The sequence below is a fragment of the Colossoma macropomum genome, unplaced genomic scaffold, assembly GCF_904425465.1.
Source record: "Colossoma macropomum unplaced genomic scaffold, Colossoma_macropomum, whole genome shotgun sequence".
Taxonomy (NCBI): domain Eukaryota; kingdom Metazoa; phylum Chordata; class Actinopteri; order Characiformes; family Serrasalmidae; genus Colossoma; species Colossoma macropomum.
Genome location: NW_023494803.1, coordinates 7,975,195 through 7,993,099, shown reverse-complemented (window position 1 = coordinate 7,993,099; position 17,905 = coordinate 7,975,195). Strand labels below are relative to the sequence as shown.

The 17,905-nt window shown below is 39.3% G+C and overlaps 1 protein-coding gene across 1 annotated transcript in view; it reads right to left on the bottom strand.

Moving 5' to 3' along the window:
• The window catches only part of actn2b (actinin, alpha 2b), a 38,091-nt gene extending 21,709 nt beyond the window's left edge, over positions 1–16,382 (bottom strand). The window contains exons 1-6 of the mRNA XM_036594155.1: positions 16,099–16,382; positions 8,318–8,432; positions 7,915–8,034; positions 7,692–7,778; positions 2,792–2,879; positions 2,215–2,293 (exon numbers count right to left, since the gene is read on the bottom strand). Of these exons, the coding sequence (XP_036450048.1) occupies positions 2,215–2,293; positions 2,792–2,879; positions 7,692–7,778; positions 7,915–8,034; positions 8,318–8,432; positions 16,099–16,224 (615 nt within the window). The 5' untranslated portion in view covers positions 16,225–16,382. The remainder of the gene's footprint in view (positions 1–2,214; positions 2,294–2,791; positions 2,880–7,691; positions 7,779–7,914; positions 8,035–8,317; positions 8,433–16,098) is intronic.
• Positions 16,383–17,905: the final 1,523 nt, after the last annotated feature.

Sequence of the window (17,905 nt, the reverse complement as noted above, 5' to 3'; positions counted from 1 at the left end):
CAACATGCTGCATTACCAACCACAAACCAGCACCTTAAACAGAACAAAGAGCAATATGTTCCTCCAGGACACTGACAGAGGCTTTAGCTCAGAGAGATAAAGAGCTCAGATCTTTAGATGACTAACAGAGCACTGTGGAGCTGCAGTCTGGCTGAGATTTGCTGGGCATGGCACTGGAGCAAAGGCAGAATTCCTGCTGCTGGTTTATCAGAAGGCACAACTGCAGTGCTTGTGGCTGCATTCCTGCACGCTATTCTGGGTCCACATTACTGACAGTCTCCACATTGTCTTCAGGGAAAAGTGCGATGAACTGTTATTCTATCTGTCAATGTCACTAACCCAATCAAATCCACACTTTCATCACCAGGAACGCCGCACTGATACATCAAAATCTCCCAGTGCATACGTCACTAATCATAAACTAGTTATAGTTATAGCTCATCATGTACAACAAGATTTAAACGTTTAGAATCACTTGTCATACTAACAGGTTTTATTTAGATAAGCAACAACAATGATAAGTTATTAAATGATAAATAATATACTGCAAGTATCTATTTACAGGTTGTCTGCCTTGAGATTTTGACCTCCGCTTTTGAGGCATTTTTGAGGCTTTTTAACTTTATTATACTTTATTATTAGCATTTTCTACAGCCTTTTTCATCATTCTGAACATTTTTCAGCTCTCCTACTAATTATTTGAAACCTATGAAGTTGGATTAAATTCCAACATTTTTAATGATGACCCAAAACTACCAAATGGCAAATCTGTATGTATCTCTATCTCTACTATCTTGAGTAAAGTAAGACAGTTTTAAGACAATTTTAAAGGCAAACGTCAAACTACTACAAAACAGCCTCTGGCCCTCTAGCACCACAGGCCTGAATTAAAACATACCAACACCCACTAAAACCCTGAACCTCTTCAGATTTTAAGTTGATCAGTTCAGTCTGTGAATCTGTGAATGAAGGGACTGAAGGTCTCCCTGCTACACTTTTTAAAAAAGATGGTTCTTTGAGGGTTCTTTAGTAAAGAAAATGGTTCTAGATAGAACCATCTACACACAAAGAACCCTTTGCATGATTAAAGGATTCTTTACAGCATGAAAGCGTTCTTCAGAGCGATGTGAATGTGTTTTGTATGGTTCTATATTGAACCTTTTTGAAAAGGACTCTAGATAGCACTAAAAAGGTCTTCTATTGTTACAGATTTGATGTCGTAATAATAGAAGAACGCTTTTTGGTGCTATGTAGAACCCTTTTCAAAAAAAGGTTTTATATAGGATCATATACAACATATTCTCCATTTTCACAACAAGCGTATGCTGTCTTGCAGGCTTATGAAAACGACCCTAAACCCGTACATGGTCAGCAGGCCTTGCATTGAAGTCCTTGTAGTTGCTGTAGATAAGCCTTAGTATGTAATAAGCCTGGGATTTTAAGAGGTTAAAAAGTGCGGCCAGCTTGGCCATCCTTCCAGGCTATTGACATATCATTTCACAAATGACTAACCTTGGCCTACGCATGCAGGATAGGAGTTAAATTTATATGAAACTGTTAAATCTCTCCACACATGTTAAAAAACAAAAGCATGAACAAAGGTTGTGTGGAAGTTTGGGTGGATCAGAATGGTTAAGGCAGGGATTCTTAACCTTTTTTCACAGTGCGACCCTTTTTAGGGGTTTAAAATATTTCACAACCCCCTCTTTGCCACCCCTCCCCACACACACCAGCATACACATTAAAGAAATTACAGAAGAATAATCAAATATTAGGTCTGCTCACTTACTGGCCTGCATTCCTTAGCTAGCACTTCGCCACAAACCAAGCAGTCAAGCGGTCAATCAAGCCAAGCGCTCGATCAAGAACCTCCTTCAGTAACGAGCTCACCCAATAGAAATTCATAATCTTCTGTGGCCTGTAGGTGGAGCCATTCAGCAGAGCTTGTATATACTCGCCAAAACTTTTCTCTATGTTTGATAAGATATCTTGTAGCAATACTCTGTTGAGCCCCATGGGACCAGGTTGCGACTACCAAGGGAGCCTGCCAGGTTAAGAACCCCTGGGTTAGTGTGTACGCACTCAAACGAGAAAGAAGTTAGGACACAACAACGATTAGCACAAGCGCCACACCACACGCACTGCAAAGGGGTGATGCAATATTATGAATTCTGAGACGCAGTGATGTTAAAGACAAGGGGTCACACGCGAGACCTTGTTGAGCTTGGCGTAGTCGATGAGGTCAGGCCTGTGCCTGTGTATGAGGGCGCAGAACGCTAGGCCATCCTTCCAGCTTCACCACGAAGAGAACATCAGAGTCACGTTCAAGGTCAAATGAAGTACCAACAGTTTATTCCAAAATATTAACTGTATTTCTAGTGATCACAATAATCATGTTGCTATAAATATTTCATCAATATCATGTAAAGTTCAGTAAAGTAAAGAAAGTATACTAGGCTGGCAGTAGGGCTGGGCAATATGGCAATAGTTATCGTTATGGTGATGACATCAAATTATGCTTTTCTGAGCATATCGTGGATATCATCAGTACTAAAAACGTAGCTGAATGTTGGATGGCAAAGAGCATCATTAGTCCTGTTTAATTAGATTTAGTGCAGTACATTAAAACTTTTATGAATTATCGTGATATAACTGTTTTGCCATATCGCCCATCTCTAGCTGGCAGATCATTCAGCTAATCCAAGGATGCAATTTAGACAGAAAGACTACTACATGAGCGACTACAGTTCCACAATGATTACGATAAAGCCTTCTGCGAAGTGAGCCTCACCTGACATGGAAGTTCTGTATATTGACATTCCTGTAGGGGGCGGTCTTCCTCTGGCACCACAACAGCAGGCCTTCTTTAGCAGAGGTTTCTAGAACAACATGGCATGGCAAATTAACATTTTTAGATTTTTACCTTTTAACTTCACCAGTACCAGTCAAGAAAAACCCTGAATAGATTTTACAGATCTTTAGTGATGCACGATGATATCAGAATCATATCGGTATAATTGCTCGAAATTTCAGACCAATATTCGATGATGTGTTTATTTTTCTCCAGAAAAACAGAATGTTTAGGTGACACTGGGCATTTCTCCATAATGCAAATCTAGGCTGAATCTACACTCTATTTCTACATTTTGTAAATGTTTATGTATCAGCATCAGCATCGGCAGATATGTATATGAAAAATATCGGATATCAGCATCGGCCCTGAATTCCCATATCGATGCATCCCTACATAATATTCCCTTGTACAGATATTCAAATGCTTGGAGTCACATATACAGTTATCTAACATACACACTTAAAAATGATGGTTCTTCAAGGGTTCTTTAGCAAAGAAAATGGTTCTATATAGAACCATTTACACTCAAATAACCCTTTGCATTATGAAAGGGTTCTTCAGATTGACAGAGAATGTGTTGTAGATGGTTCTATATAGAACCTTTTTGAATAACGCAGCGGATATAAATGACTAGTTTTGGTGAACTAAAACTCATGAGCTAGACGGTTCTGAAGCATGAATATAATACTTTTTGAAGTCCAGCAGTGTCTGACGGTCAGAGGCATGAGTATACGGAATGTATGTGTAAGACAAAGGACTTGAGAAATTTTACGAAGCTGAAGTTGACTTCTTATTAGAACTTCCCATTCCACCTTGAACACTGCAGTGGTTAGACTGAGGTGCCTGTACAGGTGCCAGACCCTCACAGAGCAGGTACTATTTGGGTGGTGGATCATTCTCAGCACTGCAGTTAAACACTGTGTCTACTCACTGTCCACTCTATTAGACACTCCTACCTTGTCGGTCCACCTTGTAGATGTAAAGTCAGAGATGATAGCTCATCTGCTGCTACACAGTTTGTGTTGGTCATCCTCTAGTCCTTCATCAGTGGTCACAGGACGCTGCCCACAGGACGCTGCCCACAGGACGCTGTTGGCTGGATATTTTTGGTTGGTGGACTATTCTCAGTCCAGCAGTGACACTGAGTGGACACAGTGTTTAAAAACTCCAGCAGCGCTGCTGTGTCTGATCCACTTGTACCAGCACAACACACACTAACACACCACCACCACGTCAGTGTTACTGCAGTGCTGAGAATGATCCACCACCCAAATAGTACCTGCTCTGTGGTGGTCCTGTGGAGGTCCTGACCACTGAAGAACAGGGTAAAAGGGGGCTAACAAAGTATGCAGAGAAACAGATGGACTACAGTCTGTAACTGTAGAACTACAAAGTGCTCCTATATAGTTAGAGGAGCTGATAAAATGGACAATGAGCGTAGAAACAAGGAGGTGGTCATAATGTTATGCCTGATTGGTGTATACTGAAATGGTAAGGAATTTGATTTATAGCTTGATATAAATTTAACATATATATGTAGACAGTTACTGAAAATCTTGACAATGCACAAACTACAGAAACTCTTTAACTGTCATCCATGATTAGAGCATGAAATAAGAGCATCGGTCTGGCTTGGCTTCATTTATTCCAACATAAAGAGCCAAAGAAACACTCTCCTACGTCAGTGTATCTGAGTTAATACCTCATAACTCCACTCATCCCTGTCAATCCTCACATACATGTCCCTTAAATAGCAGCCTACTAACAATGGACAGCCACAACTGCATCTCCATGGATATATTAACGTGTTAATATATCCATGTTTTTCTATCACTTTATAATTAATTAATGATGAACAAATCAAGGAGTTACTAATATGCAATCTGTCCTTTGAAAATCCCAATAAAAAGAGTGCTAAAAACCTAAGGCCTCCAAATGACTTTATCAAACAGCAGGGGTTTTCTTGGTCATGTTTTATATATGATGTATAAGCAATATGTAACTTATCTGCAACATTTTTGCATTTCTGCAGTCTAAAGTAAAAACTATTCAGTTTCTAAAAATATCTATAAATGCAAAAAAACTTCTTTACACTAGAACATGCGTGGTTTTAAAGGGGTGGCGTAAGTGTGAGTTGATTGGTTTTATTAAACTTACGACAAAAAAATGCAAACAAAACATGAAGCACGTGGCACCAGACAAAGACACTGAGTACATATACATGCACTCAATAATCCGATTATATCGGATATCATCAGATTTCTGCAGTTTTCTGATTATTCAAAAGGTCATGTAAACACTATAATTTCGATCTAGAAATAGTAGCTCAGTAATCAGATTTCTCAGTGCATGTAAACTGTTACTCTGATTCCTATCGGATTTCTCAGTCTGCGCATGCGCGAGAACAGACGGTGGATGCCGCGAGACGCAGCAAAACACTTTTGGAGCGGTGCTGAAACCAAACACGAAATAAAAGATTTAAATTTTCTTCATCTTCTAGATGATGTATGTTCATTTTTTCAAGTAAAGTGGCACAATGTTAAAAAAAAAAGTGGCATGAAGTTTGAGTTTTACATTATGTTTACGTCACGTCTTCTTCTGTGAGTCTATTGGCTGGCTTTAAAGCAGAAATCTGAATACTGTCTGACTCATGTAGACCCGGAGTTTCCCCATTATCTGACCACTCAAGTGCATATAAACGTGTTGATCAGATTACTGACAAAATCGGATTTTCTGCAGTTATTGGATTATTAAGTGCATGTAAACACACTCAATGTCAAACGTGAGTTACTTATACCAAAGACAAGAATAGAAACCACCTGGGAAAGAATGGTGATAAACCAGAGATGAGTAGGAGCACAAATGAAGAGACAGAGCTACACTAAAGGAGACAGGAGAGGGTGGGGCCAGGATCAGGACACTGTGACATCATGTTAGATTAGGGGCTTCAAAAGTAACTTACAAGTCATTTGTAAACCATGGCCAAGTAATGTGTAGTAAAGTAAAGTATTACCTGGCACTCAGTGGTGAAACATGTCTGATTGTCTACATGTTATTAAAATCCAATTAAAGAAAGGATTAAACTAGACAAGGTAATGGACTAAAGAAAGGTTTTACTATGGCCTTTAAAATAAATGCTCTGTTTCAGCTCTCTCTTGTAACACCAGGAACGTTGATGCTTTTTAGTGTTTTTGTTTAGCTGTTTTTTTTAGCCTGTGTCTTTGTTTATGAAGCTGTTATGAAGCTGTTTTTAGGACTGTGTTCCATGTACAGGGAAAAAGTCCTGATCTCCTTTGCTTTTGCATATTTGTTACACTAAATGGTTTCTGATCCTCATACAAAATGCAAGACAAGGAGAACACGAAGAAACACAAAACACAGCGAATGTTTCATTTACTGAAGGAAAACTATATCACCAATGTGAAGAGTAACTGCCCCCTAACTTGACAACTGGCAGTGACACCTTTTACAGCAACAACTGCAACCAAACATTTGCTAATACCCGAGATCAGTCTTTCACATCCCTGTGAAAGAGTGTGGGTCTATTCTTCTTTGTAGAATTGCTTTCATTCAGCCACCTTGGATGACCATGCCACAGCATCTCAGTGGGGTCAGGAACGTCAGGACTAGGCCACTGTAAAAGCTTCATTTTATTTCTTTTGAGCCATCCAGAGGTGCAATTGCTCTTGTGTTTTGGATGGTTGTCTTGCTGCGAAACCAAGTTGAGTTTGAGCTTCAAACCACAGACTGATGAGCGAACATTCTTCTGCAGGACTTTCTGGTAGAGAGCAGAATTCTTGGTTCTTTCAACTACGACAAGTCGCCCAGTTCCCAAAGTACACCGTTACACTACCTCCACCATGTTTCACTGTTGGTATGATGTTCTTATTGTGGAATGCTGCATTAGCTTACGCCAGGGACCTATGTCTTCCAAAACCTTCCACTTATTAGTGAACAGAACATTACTCTAAAAAGTTTGGTTTTCGACCCATGGAAGTCATTTTGTCCAGTATCTTTCTAATAGGGGAGTCATGAATGCTGACCTTATCTGAGGCAAGCGATCTGAACATTCTTCCTGTTCTTTTATGGCATCCTGAAGGATTCATCACATGCTTTTGGAGAGGCTTTGTAGGTTGGTCACTTCAAGAGTCACCACCATGCCAAATTTTCTCCATTTGGAGATGATGTCCCTCACTAGAATCCCAGGACCTTAGAAATGGCTTTGTAACCCTTTTCAGACTGATATATTTCAATATCTTTCTCATCTCTTATGGAATTTTGGTTGTGGCATAGTGGGCTGCTTTTTGAGGTCTTTTAGCCTAGTTCACATTGCTAGAAAGGTTCTGTTTAAGTGATAATAAGATCCAACATGACAGTTATCTTTTCAAACAGGGCCAGTAGGTGTTGGATCATTCTTTTTCCTTCCAACAATGAAATGGTCACTTAAAAACTGTATTTTGTGTTTATTCAGGTTGTCTTGGTCTTTTATTAAAATTTGGCAACTGAATGTGACAAAAATGCAAAAATAAAACAAAATCTAATGCTTTATCTTGGCAGGTGGTAGTCTGGGAAAACCAGTAGTAGCAGTCTGAGGTTGTGTTTGACCAGCGCAACCTAAACAGGTTTAGAAAGCTTGAATAGTGTCACCGTTCTGTATGAAATCAAATCAGCTTATCAACCTGTGACACTGTAAGAGCAATAAGTAATTCTGACTACATCTCATGTCACATCACTGCATGACTTTGTTGAAAGATCACAAAAAGGAGCCACTGTGCCTCTGACAGTTAGTAGGCACATAGAACAGTTATCAATAGCCTACATATGATTACTTTTATACCTTCCACTGAGATGTCTTGGATGGCAAATCGGAGGATGATGGTCCAGATCATTCCAAGAGTCATCTTAACATTTCCATCCACAATTTCTACAGAAACAGACATGAAAACACAGTCAAACCACTAGATCAAGAACCCGATGTCTAAAGCACTAATAAGAACAGCAATAAGTATAGCATTCTCTTATCAGACATATCCCACTAAGATGGTGACCTAAGAGCATACCTTCAGCTCCAATTGAAACAAGCTTGACTCCTTTGCTGGTGATGAAATCGAGAGCTTTGTTGACGTTGGCTATCTTGTGAAATCGCATTTTACCTCTGTCAGGCTTGGGTAACCTCTCTCCTGTTTGGGAAAGGTTTCAGAAACAAAGCAATGATTTGGAAAAGCATGGTAACCACACAGTACAGCAAAAAAACAGACTATATAAGCTATTGATATCTTAAACTGATACTCTTCTATTCACAAAATATTTGAAAATGTTATATGACATCAGCAAACCTTTGTCTATTATCATATTAACAGCTGCAAACAGGAGTAAAATGGCTTGTGAATCTAGTGAGTACCCCAAACAAGTAACATTTGGTTTTCAGTAAAGCTTTTATTTACCTAAAATGTATTTATTTACCTGAGATGACCTCGAGCAGCAGCATGAGTTTGAGGCCGTTTCTGAAGTCTTCCTCGATGTTCTCAATCTGAACGCCAGCCTTTCGCAGATGGGAATTACACCATGCAGTAAACGTCTAGGACGAAGACAGAAATAGTCACATACATGCACATACATATGCTACATTTGCTCAAATGTGGTATACACATACAAACCCAATTCCAAAAAAGTTGCGACTCTTCTCCAAAATGTGTTCAGCATTAATGGTGCCTTCAGAGATGTGCATGTTACCCACTAATACCCTCTCACAGCATTTTGAACTTTACCTCTAGGTGGCCCTTTTCTTTTTTGATCTGGAGAACACAACGTCCTTTATTTCCATAAACAATCTGAAAGGTTGACTCGTAGGATCAGTACATTTCCACTGTGCATCAGTCCATTTTAGATGAGCTCGAGCCCAGAGAAGTCGGCAGTGTTTCTGAACATTTTGACATATGTGGAAGCATAATACAAAGTACAGCATAGTACAGTCTTAACTTGTATTTGCAGACGCAGTGATGAGCGATGTTTACTGACAAAATATTTGCCAAAATATTCCTGGGCCCATGTGATGATGTCCATCACAGAAATATGCCATTTTTCAATGCAGTGCTGTCTGAGGGGTCTGGACATTTTTTGTGGTTTTCCCTTTATGCACAGATATTTCTCCAGATTCCCTGAATATTTTGATGTTAGTTATTATGCACTGTATATGGTGAAATACAAATTTACAAACAAATCTTTTCATTCACTTAAAAAAACATTGATTTTAAACTGTTGGATTTTTGGCAAAGTGTTAAGCCTCCACCCATCCTTGCTCATAAAGGTCTCAGCCTTTTCTGGATGCTCCTTTTACACCCAAGCATGACTGTATCACCAGTTTAAGATGTTACTGATAAGTTGATAAGATAAAACATAAGCTTATTTTGTACTGCTTAATTTAAATACAGGTTTAAAGTGGATTTATAAATCACTGCTTGCTGTTTCTATTTGCATTTCACAAACCTAGCATTCGGTTTGTACATGAAGGGAGATGTAAGGCTAAGCAGAAAATGTATTTTTTCCGATTCACCACTATTTTACCATCATCATTGTTTCATATTAAAACGCAGAAGACACACGTATATTCACTGGTGTTTTGGAAAGTAAATAAGATGGCTGTATTTGTGTTGTAGACATCATGACCCCTGGTTCCCATCACCACCACTGTAAAGAAATTGGTAAGATTCTCTAATTTAACACTCTAAACATACAGAGGCTTTCATTTTGCTATGAATATAATTGGCAATGTTTTTATGACACTTTTTAAGCTATAATTCAGAATGTTAATTTAGCAGTGGGGACTTCTAAGAACCTTCCTACTGTGGTTGAGTGAAATGTTAGCTGACTGAAGTGCTTTAAAGTATGAGAGTATGGAAACCACTCCATCTGTCCAGCCACTGATGTCATCTCTCCAAAGCAAACACTAGGCCTAGTCATATTCCAATAAAGACGGTCATAAAGACAAAAGGGAAAGCTCTGGCTGTAAATCACGAGCTGACTTCCCTCTGACTGATGCCTGGCATTTCTTTGGCAACATCTAGGAACATGCTAGCTTACGTGATCTGTTAGCCGGCAATCCTACATCTTCTGTTGGCTTACATACCCAACCTATTTATTTATTTATATATTATTTATTTGATCAGCTAGACTGACAGATTGAGCCTGACTGTTTTAGGGGAGATCAAAAATAAATAGCACCTTCTTAATATAATAAAATTCCCCCTTTTAGCCTACGGCTATTATTTAGCTTCTTTTCTGCTATTTATCCATCACCCCGGTGGCTAATTGGCATTGCTAACAAAAAGAATGAGGTTGTTTCTGTGTAAAGCACTGAGGCCTCCCACATTGTTCCTACTGAGCTCCTCTCTGTAACGAGACGTTCTGAGCTGTATGAGATACAAACGTAAGAGAGCTTGTGTTTAGAGCCAGTGAAGCAGTTCTGAACCCGGTGAAGTCATCGCTGGGCACATCAAAGCTCAGTAGTCCAGTCCAGAGCGCATTCCTGTCAAAGTAAGGGGGTAATTTTAGCCCACTCTGCTGGGTCTGCTTTGATAAGAGAACCTGGGGATGTGAGCCTCAGGTGGTGGGAGTGGGGGCAGGGGGGGTATATGGAAGCTAGCTGCGACTGATCGGATGGGAAAGAATTTCATTCATCCGTGGAGAGTGTGCTGGTTTAGAGACGCGGGGGTAGTCTGGCTGGTGTGATGTGACAGGACTAGAGGGATATACTGAGATAAGGACAGAAGAGCTGGCGAGAATAGCTTAAGGCTAACAGTATGTGCAAAATGTTCTGTGTAAAAAGCAGCTTGTTTCTTGACCTTTGCACTGGAGCTACGAGGCTAATGTAGCTAACAAATAACGGAAGCATATACTGCGTTCAACCAAAGCTTGGAATTTCCGACCTCCGTCTGAGGAAAACCAAAGAAAACACCCCCTCGAGTGGGAATTCTGGAAGCTGTTCTTAGCATACAATGTCATATAAACATGGCTGCTCACACCATCAACAGTAAAAAAGTATCTTCTCTACATTTAAACGTGATTACAGCACCATTTGCTGTCTCCTTCCACTAACAGACACAGTTGGTTAAATCTACAATGCTGACCATTCATTTTTGAGAAGGTAAACACATGAGCGCCAAAGTTACCTCTCAAACTACTAACGTTAGCTAGCTTGTTGCTAACAATACTCACTTTCATGAAGGCGTTCATGGATTTTTCCCCACTTTGACAAAAATTGCATAAATAGTTTGTAGCAGTAGATTTTTGCTCAAAACAAAAATTAGCAACAAGCTAATTTATTGTTTCGAATTTGGCTGATCTGTGTTTTCTGAGGTAAATAAGGTGAGGCAGTGCATTCACACTGTGTTTGAATGCTGCTGCTACTCCTGTACTGAAATGTCATAGCATAATTATATATGACTTATTCTGCTAAAAAATTTGCCTCTTACTGTTGCTGTAGCACTTTATTTGATTCTTTGTTCCTTAAATAGTCAATTAATTTAACATTTAAACATTTATAATGCCAGTTTGGCCCATTAAACAGCAGAAAATCTTGTTTAAATTGCAACAGAAAGTGCTAGAAAGTGCTACTTGTCAGTCATAATATACATAATATAGATCTCAAGCTCTGTGTACACTGTTCTGAAGACAGTACTGCTTGATAGATTCTTAAAACACCCATAATTGATATGTATTCTAGGTTGTGAATGGGTTCAGGTTTCCATGATCATAACGTCCCATTGCCAGAGCTGATAGCCTGCCCTTAGCTAATCTTAAACTCTTAGCAGGCAAGTGACCTTTGGGTAAGGGGTCAGATCCGCATGCCTATAACTGTCCTCACTCAATTATGATTGCACACTCCCCGAGACCTTATTACTAGGTCTGAAGTTCAGTTTTTTGGCTTAAAGTCTCCAACATGAAATATCACTGATGGTTCATGATGCCAGAAATAGGCCTGTCTTGGTTTTACATAATCACATGCTGAAAAACCAGGATTAAAACCTAATGGTTTTTCTTTCTCATGTGAATTGGCGTAATGGTTTCCAATCAAGACCACTAGTTTCCTGTAGGACACTTTTAGATTCCATTAGGAATCCATCAAGTGCATGTAGAATCAGCCATTTGTCACCTGTTAAACCATTAGGATCCATCAGGCTTGCAACTATTGAAGCTGACCGCAATTATTTTTCAAAGTTGTTAGCTTTCCCAGTCATATGTTTTTGGTTATGTTTGGCTGTTCTATCATTATGTTGAGAGCTAACTCATTGCTCACCAGTGTTAGACTTTTAATAGCTAATGTTAGCGATAGTGCTAGCTAGCTATGAAATCTGAGACTTCATAAGAAATCATATAAACTAAATTGCCCGTACGTGAGATTTTCAAATCCAAATCCATGCTTGACAAATGTTTGTTTTTACAATTCCTTATGACAATAAATTATTTTCCACCATGTTAGTAACTCAGCTCATGTGAGTCTAACGCTGATACTCGCTGCTCTCTAAAGAGTCTAGCAATATTTGAAGAAAATGGAGACAAAACTTTTTTGTACTCCATGTAGACCATAAATCCTTGAATATAAAAAAGAACTCACTGAAATTACTTGAGAAATGTAAACGCTGCAGTGCTTTTTATCCAGAAAAAAACAAGCTCCTTCGCTTACTTGTATTTGTTTACAGGCCAATTTTGTCCGGACCAATATGGCGGACGCATTCAGGTATCGCAGCAATGGGACGAAGCAGCGTCTATGTATATATCGCTGTTGTCGGAAGAAAACCTCGTATCTCCAAAATGGTAACTTTACAGGAGAAGGAAAAAACATACTTTTAATGTAAGTCAGTGGAACCAGACTTTTTTCCCCAAGTCATTTTGGGCCGTTTCTTTTGGTCCATTCATTATGAAATTTACATACAATGTAAAGGGCAACAAGCACTTTCAATTTATATTAAAAATTAAAAAAGGACAAAAATGGAGACACAAGGTTTTCCTCTGACAGCAGCGATATGTCTATGGCTACTAGCACTGACAGCTAGGCAAGACAGCAAAACAGCTAAGGTGGCCACTTTAGGCTCATAATAGTTGCATACCATGGACCTTTAAGTTGTTAATCACAATTACTTGCATGGCAATTAATCGTCAGCTAGAAAATTCATAATCGTGACAGGCCTAGTCAGGAGCGACATGCTTTCAAAAGGAATTCAGTTACATCATTCTGAACACCTTCACCAGAGCAGGTACTGCATAATGAAATGTAGCATTAGCAATACTCTAGCCTAACATATAACAGTTACAATCGCATAACATATAAATATCACATATCCTCTACAGAGAACACACTTCAGCACATTTTAATACAAAATTATTGTTTATTTGCTGAATTTAACATATTGGAAAAAATGTGGCCTGTGAAAAAGTTATGGCACATTTTACATTTTATGTTTCATCTTTTTTCAATATGTTAAAGTCAGCGAATTAATAGAGACTGTATATTAAAATCTGCAGGAAAATGTCATATTTAAGTACTTTTCACTTTTAAAAAAATCAACAAAAAATTTGACTGGGGTGTTCAAACTTTTGTGTATGACTGTTTTTAATGCAGTGGCCTGTGCAAAAGTTTTGGCATCGTATATGTTAAACTCAGCAAATAAATAGAAATTGTGCACTTAAATATTGTCAGAAAACAATTGTTCAGAAAAATGCCAAGTTTGTTCCGTGTAGAGGATGTGATAACTTCATTTCAATTAGAAAATCATCAAAATGTTCACTATCAACAAATACGTCACTTGACATTTGCACACTGATTATGCCATGAAGAGAAAACCTTGCTATGACTCAAAGAGTCACAGGTTTGACCCCAGCTAAAGAGTTGTAGGCCTAGGAAAAGCACTTAACCTCAACTGGGCTGGTCCCTTATTGATGTATTATTCCATGTGTATGTGTGCTTGTGAGACAGATCATTCTACCAAATCTTGGAAACTTGATCTAACATTAAAAATAGCTACGAGTCATTTTTTTTCCAACTAAGTCTCTTAGGTAAATTTCCAATCCACTCTGGTAAAGAGATAATGGCTTGAGACTATGCTGGAGTTACATCCAAAAAATTGCAATTTCAGGACATTGTTTCCCTTTCTTTCTTCTTTTCTTTCTTTCTTCCTTTCTTTTTTTTCAGCAAACAAAAGAATTCCTCACCAAGGACATCGGATTAACCCACCACGATGCCTTTTGGTCCCTGGAGTTAAAATTAGCCGCAGCATCCATTCTAATCCCAGGGACCGTCGTCATGCGTTAGCAGCATCTGTTGACAGTCGCGCATTCCAGGCGTATCAGTCTCAGAGAGCCGCTGGGCTATTGTTAGCCTTTAGCCTCAAAACCAGACACTCCAACATTAACTAACTGAGAATAAAAGAACACAATGATACTCGTACAGCTACAGTACAGTTCACAAAAAACTTCACCAGCCTTCTGGTCTTAATTACTATTAATAAATCATATTTTTCATCAGACAGATCTATCGTTAAATCCATTATCATTAAAATGCTGCCCCTGTAGTGGAGACCTGTTTCAGACACTGGACAATTAGAGATTTAGCCACCTGTCAACCTAAATGTGGCTTTACATCTTAGGTTAGGTTCCTTTTACTGGAGGACACAGGTCCTCTGTACATCCACAGAGAGCGAATCAGGACACATCAGGACACAAACCCACACGTTTGTGGTGATTGATCATTTTATTTGCCACATTCATTTTGAAATAACTCGAAATATGTCTAATGTGAAATAATGCATATTTCAGCATTGCTGAAGCAGGCCTTAAACTGTTTGACTGTACAGCAGCAAGCTAAAACTGAGATCTATCGTCAGCAAACCTCTCAGAAGTTGAAGTAAGAAAAGTTGAAAAATTTGCTGAAATTTCATTGTTCATTGAAGTTGGAGAACCTTCAAAAGTTGGAAATACTGGATAAGTTAGAACATGAAAAGACGTTGGGGCAAGTCTAGAACTTGGAGGAGTTGAAGATATGTTGGAGATGTTACAGAAGCTGGAGAAGATGAATTTGGAGATATCTGGAAATGTGTTTTTTTTTTCTTTGCTTTTTTTTAATCAAAAGGTAGAGATTAGAAATAGGAAAAGCCAAAGATGCTGGAGTAGAAACACTGGAGAAGCTGAAGAAGTAAATTAGAAGAAGGAAATTAGAGATGTTAGACAAGTAAGAAAACAAGAAGACGTTGGAAAAGTGGGGAAAAACAGATTAGTCAGAAAAGTTGGAGAAAAAAGTTAGAAAATTCTGGAGATGTTGGAAAGATCTGAGATGTTTTTCTAGATATTAGACATTTTATTTAAACAATAAGAAAAGTTAAAGAGGTTGAAGGAGCCAGAGCAAGAAAATGAAGAGGGTGGAAATTTTGGAAGTGTGTGAAAGTTTAAAAAACCTCAGGAAGTTGAGAGGTTAGAGTAGTTGGAGAAAATGGACAAGTAAGAAATTCATTTAAAAGAAGTAACAGAAGTCAGAGAAGTCTGAGGAGCTAGAGAGGTTGGAGGAGCTATGCTGAAGTTGTTAGAGAAGTTGGAGGAGTTAAAGAATTTGGAGGAGTTAAGTTGGAGGAGCTAGATAAGTTGGAGGAGCTACATTGGAGGAGCTAGGTAAAGTGGAGCAGTTAGAGAAATTGGAGGAGTTAGAAAATTTGAATGAGCTAAATAAGTTGGAGGAGCTAAATTGGAGGAGCTAAGTTGGAGGAGCTAGAGAAGTTGGAGGACCTAAGTTGGAGGAGCTCAATAAGGTTGGAGGAGCTAGATAGTTGGAGGTGCTAGAGTATTTGGAGGATTAGATAGTTGGAGCTAGGGAAATCGGAATAGCTAAGCTGGAGGAGCACAATAAGTTGGAGGATCTAGAGAAGTTGGAGGAGCTAAAGAAGTTGGAGGAGCTAAGTTGCAGGAGCTAGATAAGTTGGAGGAGCTAAATTGGAAGAGCTAGAGAAGTTGGAGGAGCTAGAGAAGTTGGAGGAGCTAAATTGGAGGAGCTAGAGAAGTTGGAGGAGCTATGTAAGGTGGAGGAGCTATGTAAGGTGGAGGAGCTCAATAAGCTGAAGGAGTTAAAGAACTTGTTGGATCTAAGTTGGGGAAGTTAGAGACGTTGCGGGAGCTAAATTGGAGGAGTTAGCAGGGCCGCTGTCTCTGCTGCTCTGCAGTGTGTGGGTCAGTCTGAGGCCGCTGTGCGGTGCTGGTGGTACCTTGCGCTGCTGTTTCTCCCAGGCCGGGTCCAGCAGCAGGTCTCTGTCCCACTCCTCCTCCTGCATCATGTACTCGTCCTGGTCGTAGCCGTTGTCGTACGGCAGCATGTTCTCTATCTGAGTCATCTCGAGCTCAGGGAGACTTCTAGACTCTACCTTTAACTCCGACACTGCTCGCTGCTCTGAGGGTCTTCAGACTGCCAGACGTTCACTTCGTCCCCCTTTAACACTCTTTATCCGTCTCTCTCTCTCTCTCTCTCTCTCACACACACACACACACTCCCCACCGCAACCGCACAGCGACAAGCGCGCGCTGTCAATTTGTACCGGTTGGCCACGTGACCCACTGGCGCACTCAACCCCGCCACGGCCCCCCTCCTTTCTCTCTTTCTATCTCTCTCTCTCTCTCTCTCTCTGTCACTGACGTATTCTTTTCTTGCTATTAGTAATCAGGGTTGTTTCTCTGTGTGCCACTAGAGGGCGTTTAGACCCACTTATTAAAGGGGAATTCCACCAATTTTTCGACATAATTAAATCAATTCAAACGTAAACAGAGTGATTTAGAGTGGTTTGAAGTGAAATGCTCCGTTCTAGAGAAACATACTGAGTCTGATGTCTTTACAGTGGTGGTGATGGGAACCAGGGGTCACAATGTCTACAGCACAAATATAGCCATTTTATTTACTATCTAAAACCACCAGTGAACCTACACGTGCTTTTATATAAAATGTTGATGATGTTTAAATAGTCATAAGTCTGAAAAAATATGTTTTATTATCATCAAACAATGTGTCAGACATCAGGCAGTGTATTCAAAGCCATTTTCTGTGTAATAACCTATTAGTAATTTAGTAATAACTATTTAGAACCATCAGTTCTATATACACTCTTTAAAAAGATGGTTCTTCAAGGGTTCTTTAGTATAGGTATTGGTTCTATTTAGAATCATCAATTCTATACACACTCTTAAAAACAGTCCTTCAGGGCTGTGAAGATAATGGTTCTATATACAACCATGAACACTAAAAGAACCATTTGCATGTGTTCTTTGCATGGTGAAAGGGTTCTTCAGATGGAGAATGTGTTGCATGTCGTTCTATACAGAACCTTTTTGAAAAGGATTCTGTTACGGTAATGATGTAAGTTTGTAACAATAGAAGAACCTTTTTTTGGTGCTATACAGAACCTTTTTCCATCAATCTGAAGAACCATTTCACAATGCAAAGAACCCTTTAATCATGCAAATGGTTCTTTTCAGAACCATTTTCTTTACTAAACAACCCTTTAAGAACCATGTTTTTTAAGAATGTAGAACCATTTCATGCTTAAATGGTACTTTGCATGGTGAAATGATTCTTCAGATTGATGGAGAATGTGCCGTATATGGTTCTGCATAGATTGATGGAGAATGTGCTGTATATGGTTCTGTATAGATTGATGGAGAATGTGCTATATATGGTTCTATATAGAATCCTGAAAAAGTAAAGAAACCAGTTTTTTGGAGATGTTACAGAAAAGGGAGAAGTCAGGGAGGGTGTAGAACAGAGGTCACTAATAGGCGGACCTCGGTCCGAGTCCGGACCCAGACGCTGTCCTATGCGGACCTGGACCTATAACCGATAAACTATGGAGAATTATTTCATTTTGATGGGGTGGTCCTATTTCAAGTGGCGTAACATTTCTAGTCATTACAGTACCGCTTTAGCAGCCAGGGAAACTCACAGACCAATTGCATGCATTGTAAATATAACATGTGACACTACTAAGCCAATCAGATCTGTGCATTACAATGAGCACTGAGACTCGA